Source organism: Nothoprocta perdicaria, unplaced genomic scaffold (assembly GCF_003342845.1).
Source record: "Nothoprocta perdicaria isolate Ctin4 unplaced genomic scaffold, notPer1 scaffold_62, whole genome shotgun sequence".
Classification (NCBI taxonomy): Eukaryota; Metazoa; Chordata; class Aves; order Tinamiformes; family Tinamidae; genus Nothoprocta; species Nothoprocta perdicaria.
This window is the reverse complement of record NW_020455888.1, coordinates 1,447,113-1,467,969: the sequence shown is the minus strand read 5'-3', so window position 1 is coordinate 1,467,969 and position 20,857 is coordinate 1,447,113. Positions and strand designations below refer to the sequence as shown.

Sequence of the window (20,857 nt, the reverse complement as noted above, 5' to 3'; positions counted from 1 at the left end):
CCACATGCTCTGCTTCTCATCGAATACTGAGCCCAAGCTGCTCTTTTCCTTTGCATCTGTCATGGTCCGATTTTCAATTCTGTCCCCCATGCTCTACAGAAAAAAAAAAAGATTGTGTTCCAGAAATCCCAGCGTTGGTATCTGRGTGAACATGAACCATCAGCATGGGACCTTTCTAGATGTTTTTGTCTAGWTCTAGTACGTTGTGGAGTCTAGAGCACCTGGTGACCTAGAACTCCACAAAGGTCCTAGCCTGGTGCTCCGCTTGCTAGGAATCATAGTCTGTGGTAGYCTGAGAGCATTTGCCAACACTTCGTGTTGCCGTCCTTCCTCAGCATCAATGTGTCTACAGGAGGTCTACAGAGAAGGAGCTACATCCTTGTAGTAGGGGTTAAAATATAAGCCCTCAGGCTTTGACAAAATTCCTTCAGGAAAACCAACCCTATTTCACTGATAACCTATAGAGAGGTTTTGGTTTTCCGACCTCCCTGGTTTTCCTGTGCATTCACATACCCCTTCAGTTCTTAATGAAGTCATAGCCTGCCTTGGGTGTAAAGGAGGAGAAGAAAAGCAACTTGGTGCAAATTTTAAGGAGCTTGGGGAAAGGAACGTGAGTGGGAGGGCTTATTGTTACAGCTCAGAGAAGCAGGGACTAGATAAGCATCACTTTGTTTTTTTTTTTTTTTTTTTTTTTTTTTTTAGCATGTAAAACCAACATTTTCATTTACCACATTTCCACTCTTAGGATACTGAGATTTCCTTTGGGAGAGCCCCGTGTTGTTTTTGCCACTTCTCAGCAGCATCCATCCAGCCAGACATTTATAAGATTTCTAAAGAATAATTGAGCTGTGGTGAATCTGCACATGGGGTTGTCAGGAATCCTTCCCTGATGCACAGTGGGATCTGGCTCRCTCCAAAATCCAAAGGACTAAATGATACACACTGAGGTCTAGAGAGGGATATTCCATTTGTACCACGGCATRGTGAGAATTTAATGAGTGTTTATAATGGACTTTGAAGTAAAAAATAAACYATAGTTGCTTTGAGTGGGGTGTGAGTTTCAGCTGTTTTTCACATAATACATCCATCAATTTGAAGAAAAAAAAAAGTGATTATGACTGGAGCAAAATWTGAACAGCAATAATTCAGAGGAGATGCTATGTACAGAGGATCCCAGTCTGCTCCTCTTGGGATAGCACTGAAAGAGCAAGAGTCTAACCTGGAAATGACGTTTATGAAGTTAATCCTTTGTGCTGAGTGTAGCTTCCTGGAAGTGCAGCCCCGTTCTGTGATCACAGAGTCCAGAGTCATCGGTGGCATCTCTTCATTTGATTCAATCCATCCACTGTGGCCTTTCAACGTGGCCTCTCAAGGCCGTGCTTTGTGTCTTTTCATAGATGCCTTTAGCCTCTCAGCGATTCTAGCTCTAACAACCTTTTTACTTCTGCTAAGCAGTCCCGACCCCTGAGCTACAGCACCCATTCTGTAAAGGGCAGCCAGAACACAGTTTTATGGGCATTTAAATAAATAAAATTTGGGGCWAAGCAGCACCTCGCCGATCAAAAAAATGGTTGGTCAGCTGAGCTTCTTGAATAGGCTCTCTGTGGCCTTCAATAGACACACGTGCCACTACAGGTACAGGTACAGTAAGCTGAGTTTCCAGGGAGAAAGCCACTTCATGGAGAAAGGAAKGGAAAATAGGGACAATGTGCCTTTGAGAGAAATGAAAGGGCTAAAAATGTGGAGGCCAAGAATTGTGATGGTGCCAAACGAATCACWCATGTTACTGAAACTTTTCATTACTCTGGGGTTACTGAAACATTAATTGCTAATTCAGAATGTTACTAGATGCTGGTAGTTTTATACTGAAGCCAAACAAATGGTCTTTTTTTTTAATCCTTATTTCTGACCTTGCCAAGTCTGAAGTATCGAAACGAATTTTGTTTTTCAACTAATTATTTGAATAATGTGAYAATTTACTTGTGCATATGTGTATATACATGTATAGTGCAGTGCTCCTAAAATCTTAATTCCTAATTGTATTCCTTCTGCATTTCCTTGGTGTATATATATATTTATTATTGTATACTATATTATTACCGTACAGTAATCATTAGGAACACGGGACTATAAGGAACCTGCTGTATAACTTTAGATCAGCTCCTCACAGATACAAAATAATATAATCCATTAGTAAATTTATCAAACTTAGTTTTATAAGTACTAAGTGTCCCAGTCCTCTCTTGTTGCCCTTRCCAACTGAGTGGCCCTTCAGGAAAATGATTTTACTAATGCAGTGTGATTTTTGTTTGTTTGTTTGTTTTYCCATCTTCTTGTAAATGGAATTACTTTTCGAGGTCACCTGTCTTTGGGTAACCTCCCCTGAGCCCTGCCCAAGGAGCGAGGACCAAACAAGTCCTACTGTTGTTGGTCGCACAGGTAGTTATTTGGACAGAAGGTGATTTGCCTTCCCTGGTCAGCACGGTCAGTGGTTACAGATACTTTTCACTTCTCTGTCCTAGAGGAACTGAGCTGCTGCCAGCAGTAAATATTTATAACTGGGGAGGTTTCTTTTTTTTTTTTTTTTTGATGATAATAAATTGAGGTATATAGTTAATCAGGAAAATATATGGGAAAATAAAGGGGTTTTGATCTTTCACAATCTCCTTCAAGCCCTTCCCAACTATCTGGGGAGCTAACAACTACAGCTTAAGAGGTACTGGCTCSCTGTTTAGGATCACACTGTTATTTCGACTTGTTTACTTATATGTAAACTTAAGTGTATTTCTATGTGTACTTTTAGCTTTAAGAGTAGTGAAGTGAACCCCTTTTTCTGCGTTTATTTACACAGAAGAATGTTATCTGCCTTGCACCTTCATTTTACTAAGCTAAATGATGCAGGTTCTTGCAGTCTCCACATCCATTACAGGCTCTGTGCACTTGCTGCCATTCCCACACTGACGTATCTGCCAAATATCACTGATCAGAACTGTTACCTTTCTTACAGCATACTGATTATCAATGAGCTACTCCCTGTTACTACCATATATGATCACATTCTGTGAGATATGAAGCTCCAGGGATAGGGGTTGTTTATTGGCTGTAAATCTTGCATGGATTGTTGTGATTTGAGTGGCACAAAGTTAGTGCTTAGATCTTCCTCAGAGAAAATTCATGGCATCTTCAAAGAATTTTTGTCTACAAGGACTAAACAGCCATGGACAGAAATGGCCTTTAATCTAAAATAGATTGGCCAGAGCAAAACAAGCACAGGAAAAATTGCCCACTGGCAAGGGTCAGCCCTAGCTGACCTGTCCATTATCTGGTTCCCACCATGTTGCTATTTTATTCACAGTGAAGTATAATTTAAACAGAAACTCAACCTATGGCAATTGTTTTTTCCCAGAAACTGAACTTTGTAGGGCAGAGATTCAAATTTAAGCAGAGCTAAATATGTTTTAATAATTTACCACCTGAAAATGTATCATATATGTTATAATGACACCTTGAGTTTGCACTGGTAAAAATTCACAGAAATTACATTGCAAGTTATTTTATGCTCTTGGCAGCTGTGCAGATGATACCTCATGGAAGAAGGGGCCGATACCCTGCGGGCAGAGGGACTGGGGAATGGGCGGCCAGAAAACGACCCTGCCCGGCAGGACGGGCTGAGGGGCGACTGGTGCAAAGTGGCTTTGCAGAAAGTGCCCTGGCAGACGAGAGGTTTCAAGTGAAGTGCGTCCTCCTAGCAAGGAAAGTCAGCAACAGCCAGAGCTACAGTAGCAAGAAAACAACCGAGAGTCAAGGGTTTGGACGAGAGACTTTCAGAGGTGCCTGAGACTCTGGGTGTCTTTGATTCTAACTTTTCAACTCTATCTGCTGTAATTTAGCAAGGCAACATATTTGATGCAACAGTTGCAGACTAAATTTTTTTGGTGAAATCAATCTCTATTCTAAACACTGTAGGAAATTGTATTGATATATAGATATCTGAAGTAGTTGTTTATATTTGCCATTAATTGTTCTAATGGGAGCCTTTAATATCATTGCTTTTAATGGCTCACGAAATGACAAAGAGTCTCGTTGGAAGAAAAGGAATGACTTTACAAAATGTTGCTAATTTTATTTCAAGTAAAGGAATGCTTTCAGCTTAGCAGCATTAGCTGAATTCCAGTAAAAACAAATTTCATTTTCATTTTCAAAATACACCCAGTTAAATTGAGTGTTCTTTATGAATACAGTACAGGAAGTGGAATGTTTATAGTTTTAACGGTGCTACAGGTGCCCTTTTTAATAAGGCATGAAGTAACCAGAGTCAGTGCAAACTCAAGTATTCAGCAGACTGTAACAATATTTCAGCAAACAATAATGTTTTACTGGTTGTACRTATCTCCTGGACGCTAAAAAACCTCTCCTACCTCTAAAGCCATTTATTAAAAAACAAACAAAAAAGAAGAATCAAATACAGAAACTATAGGACTAGTACACTGTTCTTTGCATCTAAACATTTCATATCGATTTAAGTCCTAGTTATAGGTGCACCTATAACTCTTTCTTTCTTATTTTCTTTCTTAGGTGCTACAGCAGAGTTTCACTTTGTGCTCAGAAGGTTCAGGCATGACTGATTTGCCTTTCTGCAGCCCAATCTCTTCTCCAAAATGGAAATTACCGCTAGCCTCTGCTGTCTTACACGTATCATGAGACAGCCCCCGTGATGTCACAAGCTATGCTTTAAAATAGTTCTATTAAAATAAATAAATAAATAGATAGATAGATAAATAAATAAATAAATTTGTTCTCAGCCTTTTTCCGAACATTTTCAGCCCTTTGTCATCACATTTTATTTTTCAAGCATTTTCTAGCTTATTGAGGAACTTACTAGGTGAATAAGAGGTGAATTTCTCAAGTCAGCTTCATCGCTGGACCCCAGTAAGGGTGGTTGCAAGGGACTCTCACACATCACAGACCTGTGATAAAATAATGAGTGTCGGCTGCATTCTGACACCTTCGCCAATAAAACGACAAGAGCTGCTCTGAGCAAGGACAAAGAACAGAACAACATAAAAGAACAACATAAGGGTGAATTAAGTGAAATTGAGAATTAATAAATAATAAACTTGACCAAGCTCTAAATTAACTTTTCTTCCTGCAAAATAGGAATAATAACATCTATTTACTGAGTAGGGTTACTGTTGTTGACTCATTAATATTTGCAAAATGCCATAGAGGCCTGAAGTAGAATGTGCAAGGGGGAGAGAGAGGCAGCAGGAGTGTGGGCAAAAGGGGCAAAGAAAATGGGGGGAACGGCAGAAATCACGACTGGACTGCAGGGAGAAAAGAGGAAATTGGGGAGGAAGCGGAGAGGGGAAGTGGAGGGAAATGAGCTCATTTGGGACAAAGGGGCCACGAAGTGATGTTGCTGAAGTGCACGGGGCACAAATCCATAGGAATCCCCCTCAACTCAGCCTTGGTGAGGCCATATCTGGAGTACTGCGTCCAGTTCTGGGCCCCCCAGTACAAGAGGGATGTGGAGCTGCTGGAGAGAGTCCAGCGCAGGGCTACCAGGATGATCAGGGGCCTGGAACATCTGCCCTGTGAGCAAAGGCTGAGRGAGCTGGGTCTGTTCAGCCTGGAGAAGAGGAGGCTGAGGGGGGACSTGATCAGCGTGTATAAATACCTCAAGGGAGGCAGTGAGGAGGAGGGGGSYGGCCTCTTYTCAGTGGTGGRCAGKGATAGGACTAGAGGAAATGGCTTCAAACTGAAGCATCGGAAGTTCCACAGGAACTTAAGGAAGCATTTCCTCACTGTGAGGGTGACAGAGCCCTGGAACAGGTTGCCTAGAGAGGTTGTGGAGTCTCCTTCTTTGGAGATCTTTAAGACCCGCTTGGACGCAGTCCTGTGCCMCGTGCTCTAGGTGACCCTGCGTGAGCAGGGGTGTTGGACTAGGTGACCTCTGAGGTCCCTTCCAACCTTCGGCATTCTGTGATTCATTCTATGATTCTAAGCTTCATTAGCTCTGCTGCCCATGCGATACCCTATGTTAATAGCTGTTGTTTTTTTTCCCCTTTATAGAGAAAGCTAAATGCTAACTATAATCATCAGATGGGAGTGTTTAACTGACCACCTGCACACATAGAGAGGAACTATGGGTTTTCCAGGGTATAAATCTTCTCGGAGAAGAAATCAAAATTATTCTACTTCCGTTTTACAGACAAAGAGAGTGTTGTATGAGAACTGATTGCAACATGTTCTTCAACAATAGCTTTAGATCAATGGAAGCACAAAATATCGGTGTGACGTGCTTAAACTAAAATAAAAATAACAAACCAACCATTAGTATCTTGAAAAATATAACAGTAAATATTTTTTAACAGTTTTTTTTTCTACACAAAGTTGTTTCTGGTATTTTTCCACCTCTCGTTAGCCAGGTTTTCCACCACATGACTGTTTGCTCTATGCATGGTGTTTATGGTGGCAAATACCTAATTCCTCCTCAGCTTCCTTTGCAACTTAATACTGTGTAGAAGCGGTTGGTGGGGGAGACTGAGATGATACCAAGTCTCTTCACCTGGAGGCTGCCTGTGAGTCAGTGTTGCTGCTACATGACAGCTAATCTGGAGAAATGCTGCCAGGCTCACAAAAATACTGGCTGCAGTGGGAAGCTCTGCATGATACTTGGGTAGAGAACACAAAGACTCAAGTGTCTCGTACTTCTCGCCTCTAGGAACAGCTTTTCCAATCTCAGTTCTAGGTGTTAAAGTTCACAGGTGAACTGTCTCAGGGATTCAATCCACTCAGTTTTAAAAGGGTTACTACCAGAAAGCATTTCGTTACAATATTACCTTATTTCCACATATATCCGTGGCCCTGTTTCTGAAAAGGAGCCTGCAGAGGACTCCGCAGCAGCTCAGAATGATGTCAACCCACCTCCCTACACACACACACACACAGTTAACGTTTTCACACCTAACTCACACCCTTCCCTACTGAGATCCTRGGACCTCACTTACACACATTGCGGAATATGACCAAATCTGTCAAGAGCTCTCATTTTTCAAGTGGAATTTTTTATTCTGTTTAAGAACTAAAGCTTTATTCTCAACAAGAATTTCATCCTTTTTCAGGAGATGAAAGGCTGTAGTGATAATTTAGAAACGGACTGCTATTTTCAACAAAGTTAAATTCTCCTGTCTTCATTTTTACAGTCACATTGGACACCTCTTTGTCTGAACTATATTTTAAGTGCTGTTGGTAGCAATTTGCAGCAATTTGTATTCAGCACAGTAGGGTTTAATTTTTACCTTCTCTTTTATTCTTTTAACTTTTTATATGTTGGTAATCTTTTGTATAAAAATTAATCTTTTGCTGGCTATATATGTGGAAAGATGCCCAGTATCAGCTGAGCTATGAAAACAAAAGTATCAAAATATCCTCGTGTRTGAACTCTGCAAGAAACAAATATTATTTCTTTCTGCCTTTTTTTTTTTTTTTTTTCCTTCTTTAAATAGGGCACACTTACTRGTTTTCTGTAATGGGCCTATGGCAAAAATGGGCCGAAGGCATCATGAACAAACTTTACACTGCCATTTAACTCTCTTTTACCTGAGTTATTCTGTTCAGAAAGTTGATCTAATAATGATTATTTTTCATTTATCTTTGTGAATTATTCTGAGATATAGTGATGCAAAGCGCTAAATAATTGAATAATATTTATTTATATACATATTGTAATACAATTGTAATAGTTTAAATATATTTAATGCTATGTGATACGTAGCATTAATCGCAGAATGGTTGAGGTTGGAAGGGACCTCTAGAGATCACCCAGTSCAACCCCCTGCTCCAGCAGGGACACCCAGAGCACGGGGCACAGGGTGGCAGCCAGGCGGSTTTGGAAGATCTCCAGAGAAGGAGACTCCACAGCCTCCCTGGGCAGCCTCTTCCAGGGCTCTGTCACCCTCACAGGAAAGAAGTTCTTCCTCACATGGAAATGGAATGGCCTGGGTTTCAACTTGTACGTATTATTCCTTGTCCTGTCACTGGCCACCACTGAGAAGAGTTTGGCCCCCTCCTCCCTACATTAATTTCTTGCTTATGATTATAACTAGGGCTGAACTGTGAATGAAATATATCTCACCTTTTTAACTACACGCCTGAATTTCCCCATATGCAGCTAGTGCACCAACTTTCGTGACTCCCAGAAATATAGGTACAGCTATTTTGAAAATAGTTGTATTTTAGGAAAATGTACCATGAACATAATTTGCAAAGATTAATCCACTAATATAGCTGTTTGCCTGTCAGTCAGTAGAAGATGATTTGGTATAAAATGACTTTCCAAATATATTTCCTCTTTGTTTCTCCCATTCCTGAGAAGGATTCCATTTCCCTCACGTAATCTTTTAAGATTCAAAGTTCTGTATAACTTARCAGAGCTTCTCCTTTTCTCAGAAATGCTAAATACAACTTCCCTTTTATGTCTCCTTCTCTATTACTGCTTAGAACAAAACTTGTACCAGCRGTTGCCCAGAAGGTTGGGTGTGTTTCCTGAGCGAGGTTGGTCCACTGATACCAGGACAGCAGTGGATGACTCTGCCGGCCCGTGTGGCAACAGGAACCCAGAGGGTGAATTCACATGGTATGTTTGCACTGACCAAAAGCCCCACTATCATGTCTGGATCATGTCTGGTCCTTTTGCCCTTTGATCTTACGGTCATTTCTGTTGGCCCAAGAAGATGCAGCATGGCTGCACTCAGATACTGCAGCTACAGGCTGACTGATGGTTGATTGACTGGTAAGCAGAGAGGGAAATTAGATCGATGAGACCAATTTTGTTGTCAGGCAACATCAGGGAAAACCTCATGTTCCCCAAACACAGCCAAACCATCTGTTGCTACAGGCAGACGGAGATACAGGCACAAACATACCTGTAGCCTACACACGAGCTTCTGAAGCCAACCTCCCCACACACCGCGGGGTAAGCGAGGCTCCTGCCAGCCCACACGATTATGGAACATGGAAAGCCACRGGATGAGCCGCAGCAGTTTGTGCAGTTGGCAGTTGTGGAGTTGCCTCTCTGCTCCTGTGTCCAGGGGGGTCTCTGCACATTTTGGGGTGTAAGCTCTTATGTGGTTTTCTCTATCTTGCAGAGATGAGGGGTTCTGGTTCCTGACATGCATTTCTAGGTGTAATGGTAACTCAGATATTATATAATAACAACAGCAAATATAATGTCGTGGGTATAATTAATTTTATTTGCTCTTCTAAGCATTTATGTTTAATATCTGTTCTTTAACTGAAGCCCTCAGGAGATAGCAGATGTACCATTTCTCTTAGCACCAAATTTCAACTACTAATTTCTTCCACTGTTAAAAAATATGTATATTTTCTAATTTGATTTTTTTTTGTAGATATTTGTTCTTATCATTTCTCTCTCTGGGCTAGATTAAAGAGCACCATACTCACCTTTCAATCTTCTTCAGATAAGCCAAACTGATTTCACTGTTTAACTCTCTTCAAAGAATTTTTTCCAGCCTCAAGTCCTTTAGTCATTTCTCAGCATCATTTCTTTTGACAAGAAAGGCCACCAGAGGCAAATGCAATATTACCAGAGAAATCTCACCAATGCCATAGAGAGGTGAAATAATGTCACTCTTTCTGCTTGCCGTGTCCCTGGTTATTGTCTCAGATGTCGTTTATACAATAACATTAGATTGGAAATTCTTATTTTTTTCTTTTCCATCACCATACTCCACAATATAGCGCCTCATTGCCTGCACACTATATTCTTAAGTATATATATATATGTAATATATTCTATACTTATGCCTACATTAAAACACACTGTATTCGAATGAGATAGATTTACCAAGCAATACGGATCCTTATGACAACTGTGTCCTTAATTTAATTTCCCCTTTAGCCTCTCTTTTTCTCTTCTTCACAGAACACAAATTTTGCTTTCAACTCACTGACAATATTGACTGGCATCTAATCTAGAGCTAATCCATCAAGAGCTTTTCTTAATGTTTAGAATAATAACTTCAAGGTTTTTATCCTAGTTATCCTTATGGATGCTTTTATTGTTTCCTAATGGTATATAGAGAACAAATACAGACTTACTTGTTTCCAGATACTGGATAGAAACATGCACTGAAAACTTCTTTTCTAGATCATTATTTAACAGCTTACCATCTACATTTAATAATAATAATAATAATAATAATAATAATAATAATAATAATAATAATAATGTTATGTATTAATCACTTACCAACTATAATTTCTATAAATTCCAAAGATAATTTACTACTTGCCTTATAGGATCCCCAGCATGTCTTCAAAGTGGATGTTCTCCAATTATGATTGATATTTTGACACTTTAGAAAAAAGTAGTAAAAAGGGGATATCAAAAAGGAGTAAATTATTCCTTAAGGACATTTGGTGATGTCTCTCTTAGAATCACAGAAAGGCAGAGTCCTTCAGGTCAAAAGGGACTTCAGGGAGTTGTTAGTCCAGGTTGCTCAGGATTAGATTGGACAACCACCCTGTGTAACCTCTTCCAATACCTGACAGGCTGTATCTTGAGGAAGTTTCTGCTTATATCCAGTTGGAAAGTCTCTTGTTTCAGCTGAGTCCCTTGTTTTTCATCCTCACACCCATGCACCCCTGTGGAAAGCCTGACTCCAACTTTTAGGCTTCTATGAAGTCCTGCCAAAATCTTCTCTTTTCTAAGCTGAGCAAGCCTAGTGCTTCAGCCTGTGATCATCTTAGTGATGAATTTGTTGCAGTTCATCTACATTTGTCTTGTACTGCAGGTCTCTGAACTGCRCATATCAATCTATATGTGATCTAATGAGTGCTGAGTAAAGAGGGACMATCACCTCCTCCCAGCTGCTTCCAGTTCTTTGCCTTTCTAGCTGCCAGCACACGCTTTTGGTTCGTGCTGCCCATCAACCCAGAGGGCCTTTTCCATGGAGTTGCTCCCCAAACAGGCTGTCCCGTCAGTACTGGTGCCAGGAGTCCTTCCTTCCCAGGAGCAGAAGTTTGCATTTATCTGTCTTGAATTTCTAAAGATTCCCATTGCACTCCAGTTACAATCTTCTCCTTCATGTGCCTAGRAATGTGTTCCCAGAGGACCCACTCCATGATTTTCCCATGGACTGAAGTGAAGCTGATCAACCCATAGTTCTCAGTCATCTTTTTGAATGATCTTTTTATTGGCCTTATTTTATTTTTTATTTTATTTTATTTCAGAGRGACAAAACAACTGCCTTTCTCCAATCACTGGGGAACTCCAGTGAGGTCTCTAGCCAACAGAGTACTCTACTCTCCATGACATATCAAAGGTGATAGAGAGTAGCCTTGCAAAGATATCAAGCATCTCTCTCAGTGCTCTTGGATGGAGCCCACCCATTTTCATGGAAAGCCCTGATTTCTCAAGTAATTCCTGCCTTGATCCTCACCCACTGCTGCTAGTTGTTTTCTCTGAATCCTGCCTTTAAGTGTAGTCCTGGGAGAAGTTACTGATGAAGACTGAAGTGAAGAAGCTACAGAATACCTCAGCATTATTTGCAAATGCCTCACTAAAGCACCCACCCAGCAATTGGTCCACATTCTCTTTATTCATTTTTTACTACTGAAATGGCAGCAAAAACTCTTCTTTTTGATGACTCTTGCATCAGTTCTAGGTGTACTTTGCCTTTCCTAACACCATCCCCACATGCCCAGACAAGGTTTCTAAATTCCTCTTTCGCAACATATCCTTGCTTCCTTGATCCTGTAAGAACTGCCTTTTTTTTTTTTTTTTTTTTTTTTTTTTCCCCTACTGGAGCTCAGTCATAAATTCTCTGTATAGACAAGGTAGTCTCCTGATACATCTACTTGTTTCCCTGCATCCTAGGATGCACCGTCCTTGGGCTTTCCTTGAGCATTCCTGAGCTCTTTTATGCCCCAGAGCTGCTGCTCAGAAGATCCTACCTAGCAGGAAGATCCCTGAATAAGCCTGCTCCCCTAAAGCCCAGCATCCATCCATGCTTCCTCCTTCCTCAGTGCCCTACCACTCCTAGACACTGTTCCGCATTTAACTGTGGGTCACGATCTACCTCTCCTGTTCTTCCTACTTTATATCCACATCAAGTTAGCCAGCCAATTGGCAAAGATCCCACTTTGTCACCTGGATTTTGTCTCTCACCACTGATACAAGATATCACTGATATTTTACTCACATGGGACTAGTTAGCATACTGGTTTATATATATACTTTATAGTAACTCCATAACAAGCTGTTTTTAAGGCAGTATCTCCTCAAGCACACACACACACAGCATTCCTAGTCTACACACTCTATTTTTATCTCAGCAGGTCAAACAATCAAAATATTGAATTCGATTTCAGTCACCTAAAGGGGCTKGATGATGAGAATTAAACGGGAATTTCCAGTTCTCTTGTTTCCTCATATTTTATGTCCTTTTAATAGTCAAAAGTAGAGAAACGATTTCAGCATTTCCCCCATCTATGAAGCATGAGCTCAGTTTATTTGTGGCACAGCATCTCAGTTTACACAGCACTGTTTTTTTTTTTTTTTTTAATCAAGCTCCTTGTTACTAATTTAACATCTTCCCAGCTCCTCTGCTTGGACTCCCCATGTGATTAGCCCCCATACCTGTCAGAAGCAAGCTAGCATAGTCATACACCGCCTGCTCTTTCTGAAATACGGCCCAATATTCCAATATTGGTTCCAATATTAGGTGTAGACCCAAACTGTCCGTTGGCCCTGCAGACAGCACAGTTCCTACGCAGCGTATTCCATCCTCTTGGACAGGAAGGAGCGTAAGGACAATCTCAGACTTTCCCTCTGAGGGCTGTTCAAGAGTCCTGCAGTTTTCTGTGACCTCTACAATCCTACTTGGTGCCATATAATCAGTTCCGAGCTGAATTACGTTTCTGATAATTGCATAAAATCGTCCAATAGTGTTTTGTGTCTTTGCTCACGGAAGATGGCTTGTTGTCACATCTTTCTCGTGTCATCTTYTGAATATTTTGTCCACTCTGGGTGATACAGGGCTCTCTCTTGTAGCACGCCTGATTAATACTGCAAGGAATCGCACGTCATTCGCATACTGCAGCAGAGAAATTGCTCAACATCTGATGTCATGACACCTCTAGCAGGACAAATGTCCTTCATTTTTCCTYTTTCTTTTTTTCCCCTTTTTTGCTCATAAATGGTCAATCCACTTCTTTTGTTTCTTTTCTTTCTTCTTCCCTTGATGCTGTCCTCCCCCATGGTTTCTGTGGCAACAGTTTCTGAGTATAGTCATCCAAGAGGCATTAATTTTCTCAAATACTATGCTTTTGAAATGTGCACTTCTAGACCACAGATATAAAAGATTGCTGGAGTATATTTCAGGCTCAATAAAGAATSCAGTTATAAAACTTTTTACAGTCAAATCCAATTTTAGCTGAAGGAAAACTGTTATTCTGCATTTCCATTAATACAGTCGTAAGCATTTTTAAAGACTGTTTACTTATGAAAGTCATAAAAACTATATAATTTTATAGGTATTAAGCACATTTTTCACAGGGAAAGGATGTCTTCATGATACATGCCTTATGTGGCTATACCTTTTTCTTCAGAATAATATATCTCAATCTGCTAAATATTCCCCGAATATTTAGAAAGGTTGGATATTGCCAACTTTTTTTTTAGATTCTTGTAATGCAGATTCTTGTAATGATCCGATACGGACATCCCAATTTCCATTAGTCTGCAGACAGAAACAGGGACACGTAGGAGGCAATTTGTCTCATTTGAGAGTTGWCACCTTAAGTGTCTTAGACGAGGGTCAGATGAGAGCCTCACAGATCAGCTTTTTCTCTGGAGATGCCTGAGGTTGGGGCAGGTTAATCCCAAACCCACTGAACCCAGAGAGCTGGTAATGAGGAGCAGAAGGGAAGGGAGGAAAAGGGAAGAAAAAGGCGATTTAGACTCCTCTGCACCCCCCTTTTCTGTGAGAGATCCCAGAGGAAAGGCTTGGACAAGATCATTGCTAGCTACATGTCGGAAGTCAATTTGGAGTCAGCTTGGCATTCCCCTGACTAAGGCTGACAAGAAACAAACATCTTCTTCTTGATTTTAATTTGCCTTTGCTGCTTGGCCATACACAGTGTCTGTTCGTCCTCCCACCCTCCGGGCAACTCTCCCCGTGCCTGGCGGGGACTCAACCCTCAGCCCAAGGCGGCTCCCGCCGCCTCCCGTCCCGGCGGGTCCCCCCGCGCCCCGCCCTGCCGCACGCGGAAAGCGGTTGGAACGGTTGGGGCCCCGCCCCCAGCCGCGCAGGCGCGCCGCGGGCGGAGGGGGAGGCGGGGCCCGCGCCGCAGGGGAGCGGCGGGAGGGGGTGGCCGCGGGCGCCCGCCGGGCTGCGGGTCGGGCGCTCTCTGGGCGCCGTTGGGCAGCGCGTGGCCGGCGCTGGCGGGGGCGGCGCGGGCTGCCCCCGTCGCCTGCTTCGCCTCGCCCTCCTCCTGCCGCTGCTCCCGCCCGGCCCGGCCCGGCCCGGCCGCGCTCGGCCCGGCGCGGCGATTGGGCGGAAGATGGCGCTGGGCGGATGGAAATCCTCATGACAGTCTCCAAAATCGCCTCCATCTGTACCATGGTGAGCGCGGGGGGAGCGCCCGCGGGGCGGCGGGACGGGGCGGCACCGCGGACACCGGCACCGCGGACACCCGTGGCGTGGGAGCCCGGCTCGTGAGCGCAGCGCTTCCCCCGTGTGCGGGGCGCGCGGAGCGCGGCGCTCCTTGGCGCACGCACGTTCCTGGGAGCGGGTTTCCCGAGCCCCGCAGCCGCCGTCGCTCGTGCGGCGCCTCCCGCTGTGGCGGGGCGCTGATTGCCCCGCACGGCGGCGTCTCCGGTTACCCGGAAAAGCGCCCGCGCCGCGCGTGAGCGCCAGGTAATTTGAAGTGTCCGCAGCGATCCGGGCCCTGATAGGGGACCTGCTCCACTGATTGCTTTTCATTACGCGCYCTCCTGATAAATTAGAGCTCTAAGCACATGCACAGCTGCAGTGAGGCTCCCACGGTGGCTTCTAACCCCCCCCCCCTTTTTTTTTCCCTCTAAGAGGCATGGGGAGCTGACTAGATTCACAGATGTAGGAAGGCAGAATTTAAACCCTTACATCTGCTGTAGGTAATTTCCACTCCTCGTGGGTGAGGTGTGTTGATGGGTCGTAGTCGAAGGTCTTGCATCCGTGCCCTTTTCTACCTGTTCTTGAATAAATTAAAATTCTGGTTCCCTAATCTGCCGCCACAGRAGGAGGAGGAAGAGGAGAGGTAGTTAAGGGTGGAAAAGAAAATGTACTCAGTCATCCAGTTTGTTACTTTGCTAACTAGAAATTATAGCATACATTAATGTCAAACAGTGGGAAATACTTACGTGCTTACTGGCAAGTGCTCCACTTCTCAGAAATCATAGTGACAAGACACTTTAGCAGCTCAAACAGACATTTCAACCGTGACCCAACAGTATTTTAAATGAAAGTCAGTCAGTCAGTTCAGCTGTAGACTTTGTGTGTGATACAAGAGGTCACATCTTTTCAATYGAGCTTGAAGGGTCGAGCTTTTTGTGCTCGTGACTCTGTGCTATGATACTTATGTGACCAAATTCTGTACCTACGTGTCAAGAGTGCTCGTTCTCTGAAGCAGTTGGATTTTAGGTGAGGCTGTTGAGGAGCTGGTGTGACTGGGAATTTTGTGGAATGGAGCAGTCCCGTTTTGCTGCAGTCTTTGCTAACATTTTTCCACCCACAGTTGGCCATCATCTTTGTTGGCGATGCAATTTCCGTGCTGRTTCCTTGAGTCAAGTCTAGTGTGGGGCTTCGCTTTTCTTACAGGTAGTTTGGAAATTACAGGTCTGGATCGGCCAACCTGCTGTCTTCAGCTTATCCTGTATGGAGGATTATTAGAACTGACATAAAGCTCCTTAGACAATCCATAAATGTTCTTTTTTTTTTTTTTTTTTTTTAACAAAAAAATCTTCTTGCTATTAACTAAAGTGTCTGTAACCTGAAACTGTAACTCTGATAGCACTTAGATATTATCTGTCCAATTGTAATCATGGGCCTCGAGGTGAGGAACACTGAGGAGAAGATTTTTCTCAGGCCTTTCTGCTGCTTGAGCTCTAATAGTGGTGCGTGATGAGACAGCCAGCAAGGGATGCTCGGAGTACAACCTTAAAAATACTTAATAGATAGTGTAAGATTGTACTTAAAAAATGAATGAACAAATCAGCAAGGATAGTATTAAAAAGGACTTGCTCTTTAGACTGAAGTTGTTTAGAACAGTATGCTTAGGGTGAGTCGGGCAGATTTTTTTTTTTAGTTTTAACAGGCATATGTTAAAGCATGTTGTTTCTGAGGAAAATGAATATAAATATATATTTTTTCTCTGGCAGTTTTTCTTTGTGTCAATCCGTTAAATCCGTTCTGACACCGTTAAATAAACTTCCAAGTAACTTTCTGAAATTTCTCACAAGGTTTTTCCCACCTTTTCCCTGTGCCTCTTGCAAGAGCTCTCAAGTTTTTGCTTCTCTTTTGGTTTTGTACTAAGCCTGCACCAGTAACAGGCTGTTTTTATCTGGACATGATTTGTGCTGACACAAACCTAACATATGCACACATGATCTGTAAAACAGCTGTTTGGGAACTGTGTGTGTTGAAGAAGCTCTTCCACCTCAGGCCTGCATTTCATGACTTTGTTTTTTGTATCCAAATTCAAGTTCTACTTCTGACTAACTAATGTTTTATGTATCTTCTCCTYTCTGTTCAAGCCCTGAAGCAAATTTGTCCTTTTACCCTTACCGACGTGTTAAACTGTAGTAGAAGTCTTACTTGGCTGAACTATATGGGGGTTTTATGCCTGGTTAGGAAATAGCAAAGTAACCAATGTTAATTGCTGTGAAGATGTGTCCCAATCTATATCCATCATAAAACAGAGATTGAATCGAGTATTTCTTACTTCCGTCTGCTGTCTAGAATCCAGCAAACACTTGTTAGAAGCCTGAAGGTATCAAGTCTTTTGAAGTAAAGAGTAGAAATGATCTTTGTAGCTTAAAAAAAATCTGAATGTCAGATGCACAAAAGAAAGTTGTAGTAGTAATACTTGTTTTTCAGCAGAAATTTCTTTAAGTGGAAATTTCTGTAGAAACAGATTAATTATGTTAGCACAATCTGAAAAATTTTAAAGCATAAGAAAATGCTAATCTATAATATGTGGCATTAGACATGAAAATCTTTCTCTTCATTTTTCACGTATTTGTCTATGTGTTCCATCCTCTTTGACAGCCCAGTATCTTATATATGGGGCCAGTATACTTGGTTTTGAAGTGCCAGAGAATGTTTCCAGTGATTAATTCAGACACTGAAAACTGACATCAAACKCACAGTTGTAGTTTAGAGATGTGTTCTATAATGTGACTGGCTCCCGTCTCAGAAGTTTATGCATATCTTAGATCCAAATGTGGGGTTTTAGGCAAAATGGGTACCAATGGGATAGAGAAACTGGCAGGAAAAGGTCAATAGCCAGCCTTTCAATATCACTCCCTTTTTGCTCTTAAAGAACAAGCCACAATTTCAGTCACGTTTGGCAATGTTGAAAATCCTTAATCTCAAAAATTCTTAGCTTCCTGTAAGAATGTGAGAGAATAAAGTTGATAAGAGGAACCTGTAAATGCACAACTGGGGTAACATTGCAGGGCACGCTGTTATCTAGCCCAAACATCCTAGGAGAGAAATTTTATAAAAATGCCTAATTGCAAGAAAGGCTTATACTTATATCCTCACTAACTTATTAAGCTTGTAACTTGTAACTGTACTTGTAACTGCACCACAATAAAGGTGTAGAGTGATGATTCTGTTACAAGTGCATTGAATTTGGGGGAGGTTTCTGTTAGGCATCTGGGGTAAGTTCTTAAACCACTACAGGGAGTTTCATTTTTTAGGAGCTGTAACCAGGAGAATTGCCCATGGTGAATATGGCACTAAGATGCAAGGCAAGGTTGTGCCGTTTGCCTCCTTTGCTTTCACAGATGTGACTGTTACAGTATGATAATGGACTCAGTCTGTACATTTGCTCTTTAAAATATGAGTTTGTCATACTCTRAAGAATTTGGTTTAGTTTTTGTAAATTTGTTTTAGGGTACTTCGAAATAGAAATGTGACTCTCCAAACTAATATAAAAGTGCCAAATATCAGACATTTTGGAAGAAAAATCCTGATGCTGTGTAGTTCTAAAGCAATATTTATACCATAGAACATAGAGAATTTACCTAGTTGGCATTTTGGTAGAATAACTTAAATTATACAAATGCCTTTTTTCTTTTTATACCTGTATGTATACACATACTCATTTTGAGCATGAAAAGATCATGAAACACAAACTCTAATCTTGCCAACAGTGAGAATTTTTAGGTGCTTCACTGACATTAGTTGATCCTTTTAATACACAAATCCTGAATAAGTATTTAGTCTTTATGTGTATTTACTCTTTAAACTAGTGAAGCAACCGATTTGTGTTAAAACTTGTAGTGGTGATTCTATAAAAATGTATTTAAAACATAAATCTGTTAATTTGTTGTGTACTTCTATGTACTTTTTTAAATTCTTTGAAGAAAAGAGGAGCCTTGGATTGATAACATTTCCACTGCTAGCTTAGGAAGTTTATGGGTTAAATGTGTTTAACAAATGATACCTTTTGAATAAGGGCCTTGTTCTATCTATCCTTTATAAAGGACAGATATTCTATCTATTCAGTCTAAGAAAAAATAGATTATTTTTTAAATTGATGTTATCAGAACTATATATCAACAGAAGTGTACCTGAATTCAAAAACACTTTTACCACTTTTTATAACTAAACATATTTAATGATTGTGATACCTGTGCTTTGTGATTTATAAAAGCAACATTTTGTTTTTATCAAATAGGAATTACATAGATTAAATTCAGTTTTTAAAAGGATACATGAAATGCAGCATAGTGTGCAGCTCATAAATGAAACAATCTGAAATAATGTGGTTTTTTTAAGCACAATATTTTGCGTGATCAAGTCTCTTTTCTAGGAAGTGAGTATAATCCTTCAAGCTGCCTATACATATTTTTAGTTGATGAAAGTTTTTGATCTTCTTAAGTACTTTTCATAGATTTCCTATATTGTTGGTTATTTTAATTCAACTTTTAACTAAAAATCTACAAAAGTAATTGTTTTCATTCTTTGAGAACCTGTTTAGTAGTGTCATAATGAAATGTTTTGCATTGAAACTGCCAAAGTCCATCTAGTTGGAGGAACATAAAGCAAACACATCTGATATGAGAAACATTGTAACCCTAGGAGGTTTTTGGAAAAATAGAAGATAAAATACTGACATAAAATAAGTGTTATTATTCTTAGCGGTGCAATTGACTTTCTTTTACATTGAGGATAGTCCAGAGTTCTAATTCTTGGGAGTCCTGGCTTCAGGTGAGAGTAGCTTAGCTGTGACTTTAGCGTTCACACTGCTCTTCTCTGGAGGAAATGTGAGTGTCCAGCTGTATGAACGAAAATACTTTGTGTGTGTGTGTGTGTGTGTGTGTGTTCAGTCAGGCTCAAAAGCACAGGTGTGGTGGGTGCTCCAGATTTGAAGGGAATGTAGTTTTAGGCCATTGATTTGAAGGGAATGTAGTTTTAGGCCATACTGACATCTTCCTTGTTCCACCAAGCATTTTCTCTTTTRCTTTCACAGAGTGGTTGAGGTTGGAAGGGACCTCTAGAGATCATCTAGTCCAGCCCCCTTGCTCGAGCCCCTAGAGCACTTTGTACTCCATAAAAATAATGTCTTAGTTGCCTGTGATTGGGATACATAAAACAATGTCTTAACCGTTCAGTTAAGAAGATACCACTTTTAAAGTACGTTAAATGAATGTTTTTAAACAATCCAAGTATTTCATAGTTAASTCTGTCAGGTTGGGTGTTCCTAAAGCAATAAAGCTTTATTTATTTATTTTTCCTCCCAAATAAACGGACAGCAAGGATTACTGAAGCTTATGCAACGTACTTCATTTTTGCTTCCTGGGCAAGAAATGCATCTTYAAGAAACACTTTTCTGTATTGGTTTCTGTTGAACTAACAAATACAAACTGATTTAATATAGGTATATTATTTGTTCTTAGTCCTGATTATATAAATATAGGGGCAAATGAACTTACACATTCTGATTAAACATAACTAGAATAAAAAATTCTTTAATAGAAAACYTCATCGGCCACATCATTGTGCATTACTTAGAATAGACTGTGGACATCTGTACATCTCTAGAAGCACTGATAGGGAAGAGTCTTTTAATATGTGGCCAGAGAAAAAAGAAAAATGAATGCTTATATTGGTGAAACTTATTTTTACAAATTATAAATAATTATAAATTTGATTTTGCACTCATAATGTTTTGTGACAGGCATATCTTGAAATCTGTCCAAGACTAATATGCTAAGATTATGAACAAAATGGTCATTTTTGACACTTTTAAAACTCATAGCATCATGTGTAGCATCTAGGACAGAATAGTTTAGCTTTGTATGAGTGTCAGTTTTACAAATATTATTTTACAGTTCTGTAACTTGATAATTTTAAGGATAAATTACCCTAGATTCATCAAGTATTTAGAGAATTTGAAATTTTTTCTTTATGGAATTAGCTTTGTATTTTTTTTCAGTATTGAAATAATCTGTTTAGTAAGTCATAATCAGCATTGTGATCTTTTCATACATTGTTTTAGTGTTGTTTTCCATGTGCTGTACGTGTGCTGGAACACGCACTCCAAACCAAATGAAATTTAT

At 40.7% G+C, this 20,857-nt stretch overlaps 1 protein-coding gene across 1 annotated transcript in view; it reads left to right on the top strand.

Annotated features, from left to right (window-relative positions):
• Nucleotides 1–14,603: 14,603 nt before the first annotated feature.
• Nucleotides 14,604–20,857, top strand: part of USP12 (ubiquitin specific peptidase 12) — a 28,783-nt gene continuing 22,529 nt past the window's right edge. The window contains exon 1 of the mRNA XM_026049842.1: nt 14,604–14,651. Coding sequence (XP_025905627.1) covers nt 14,604–14,651 — 48 coding nt within the window. The remainder of the gene's footprint in view (nt 14,652–20,857) is intronic.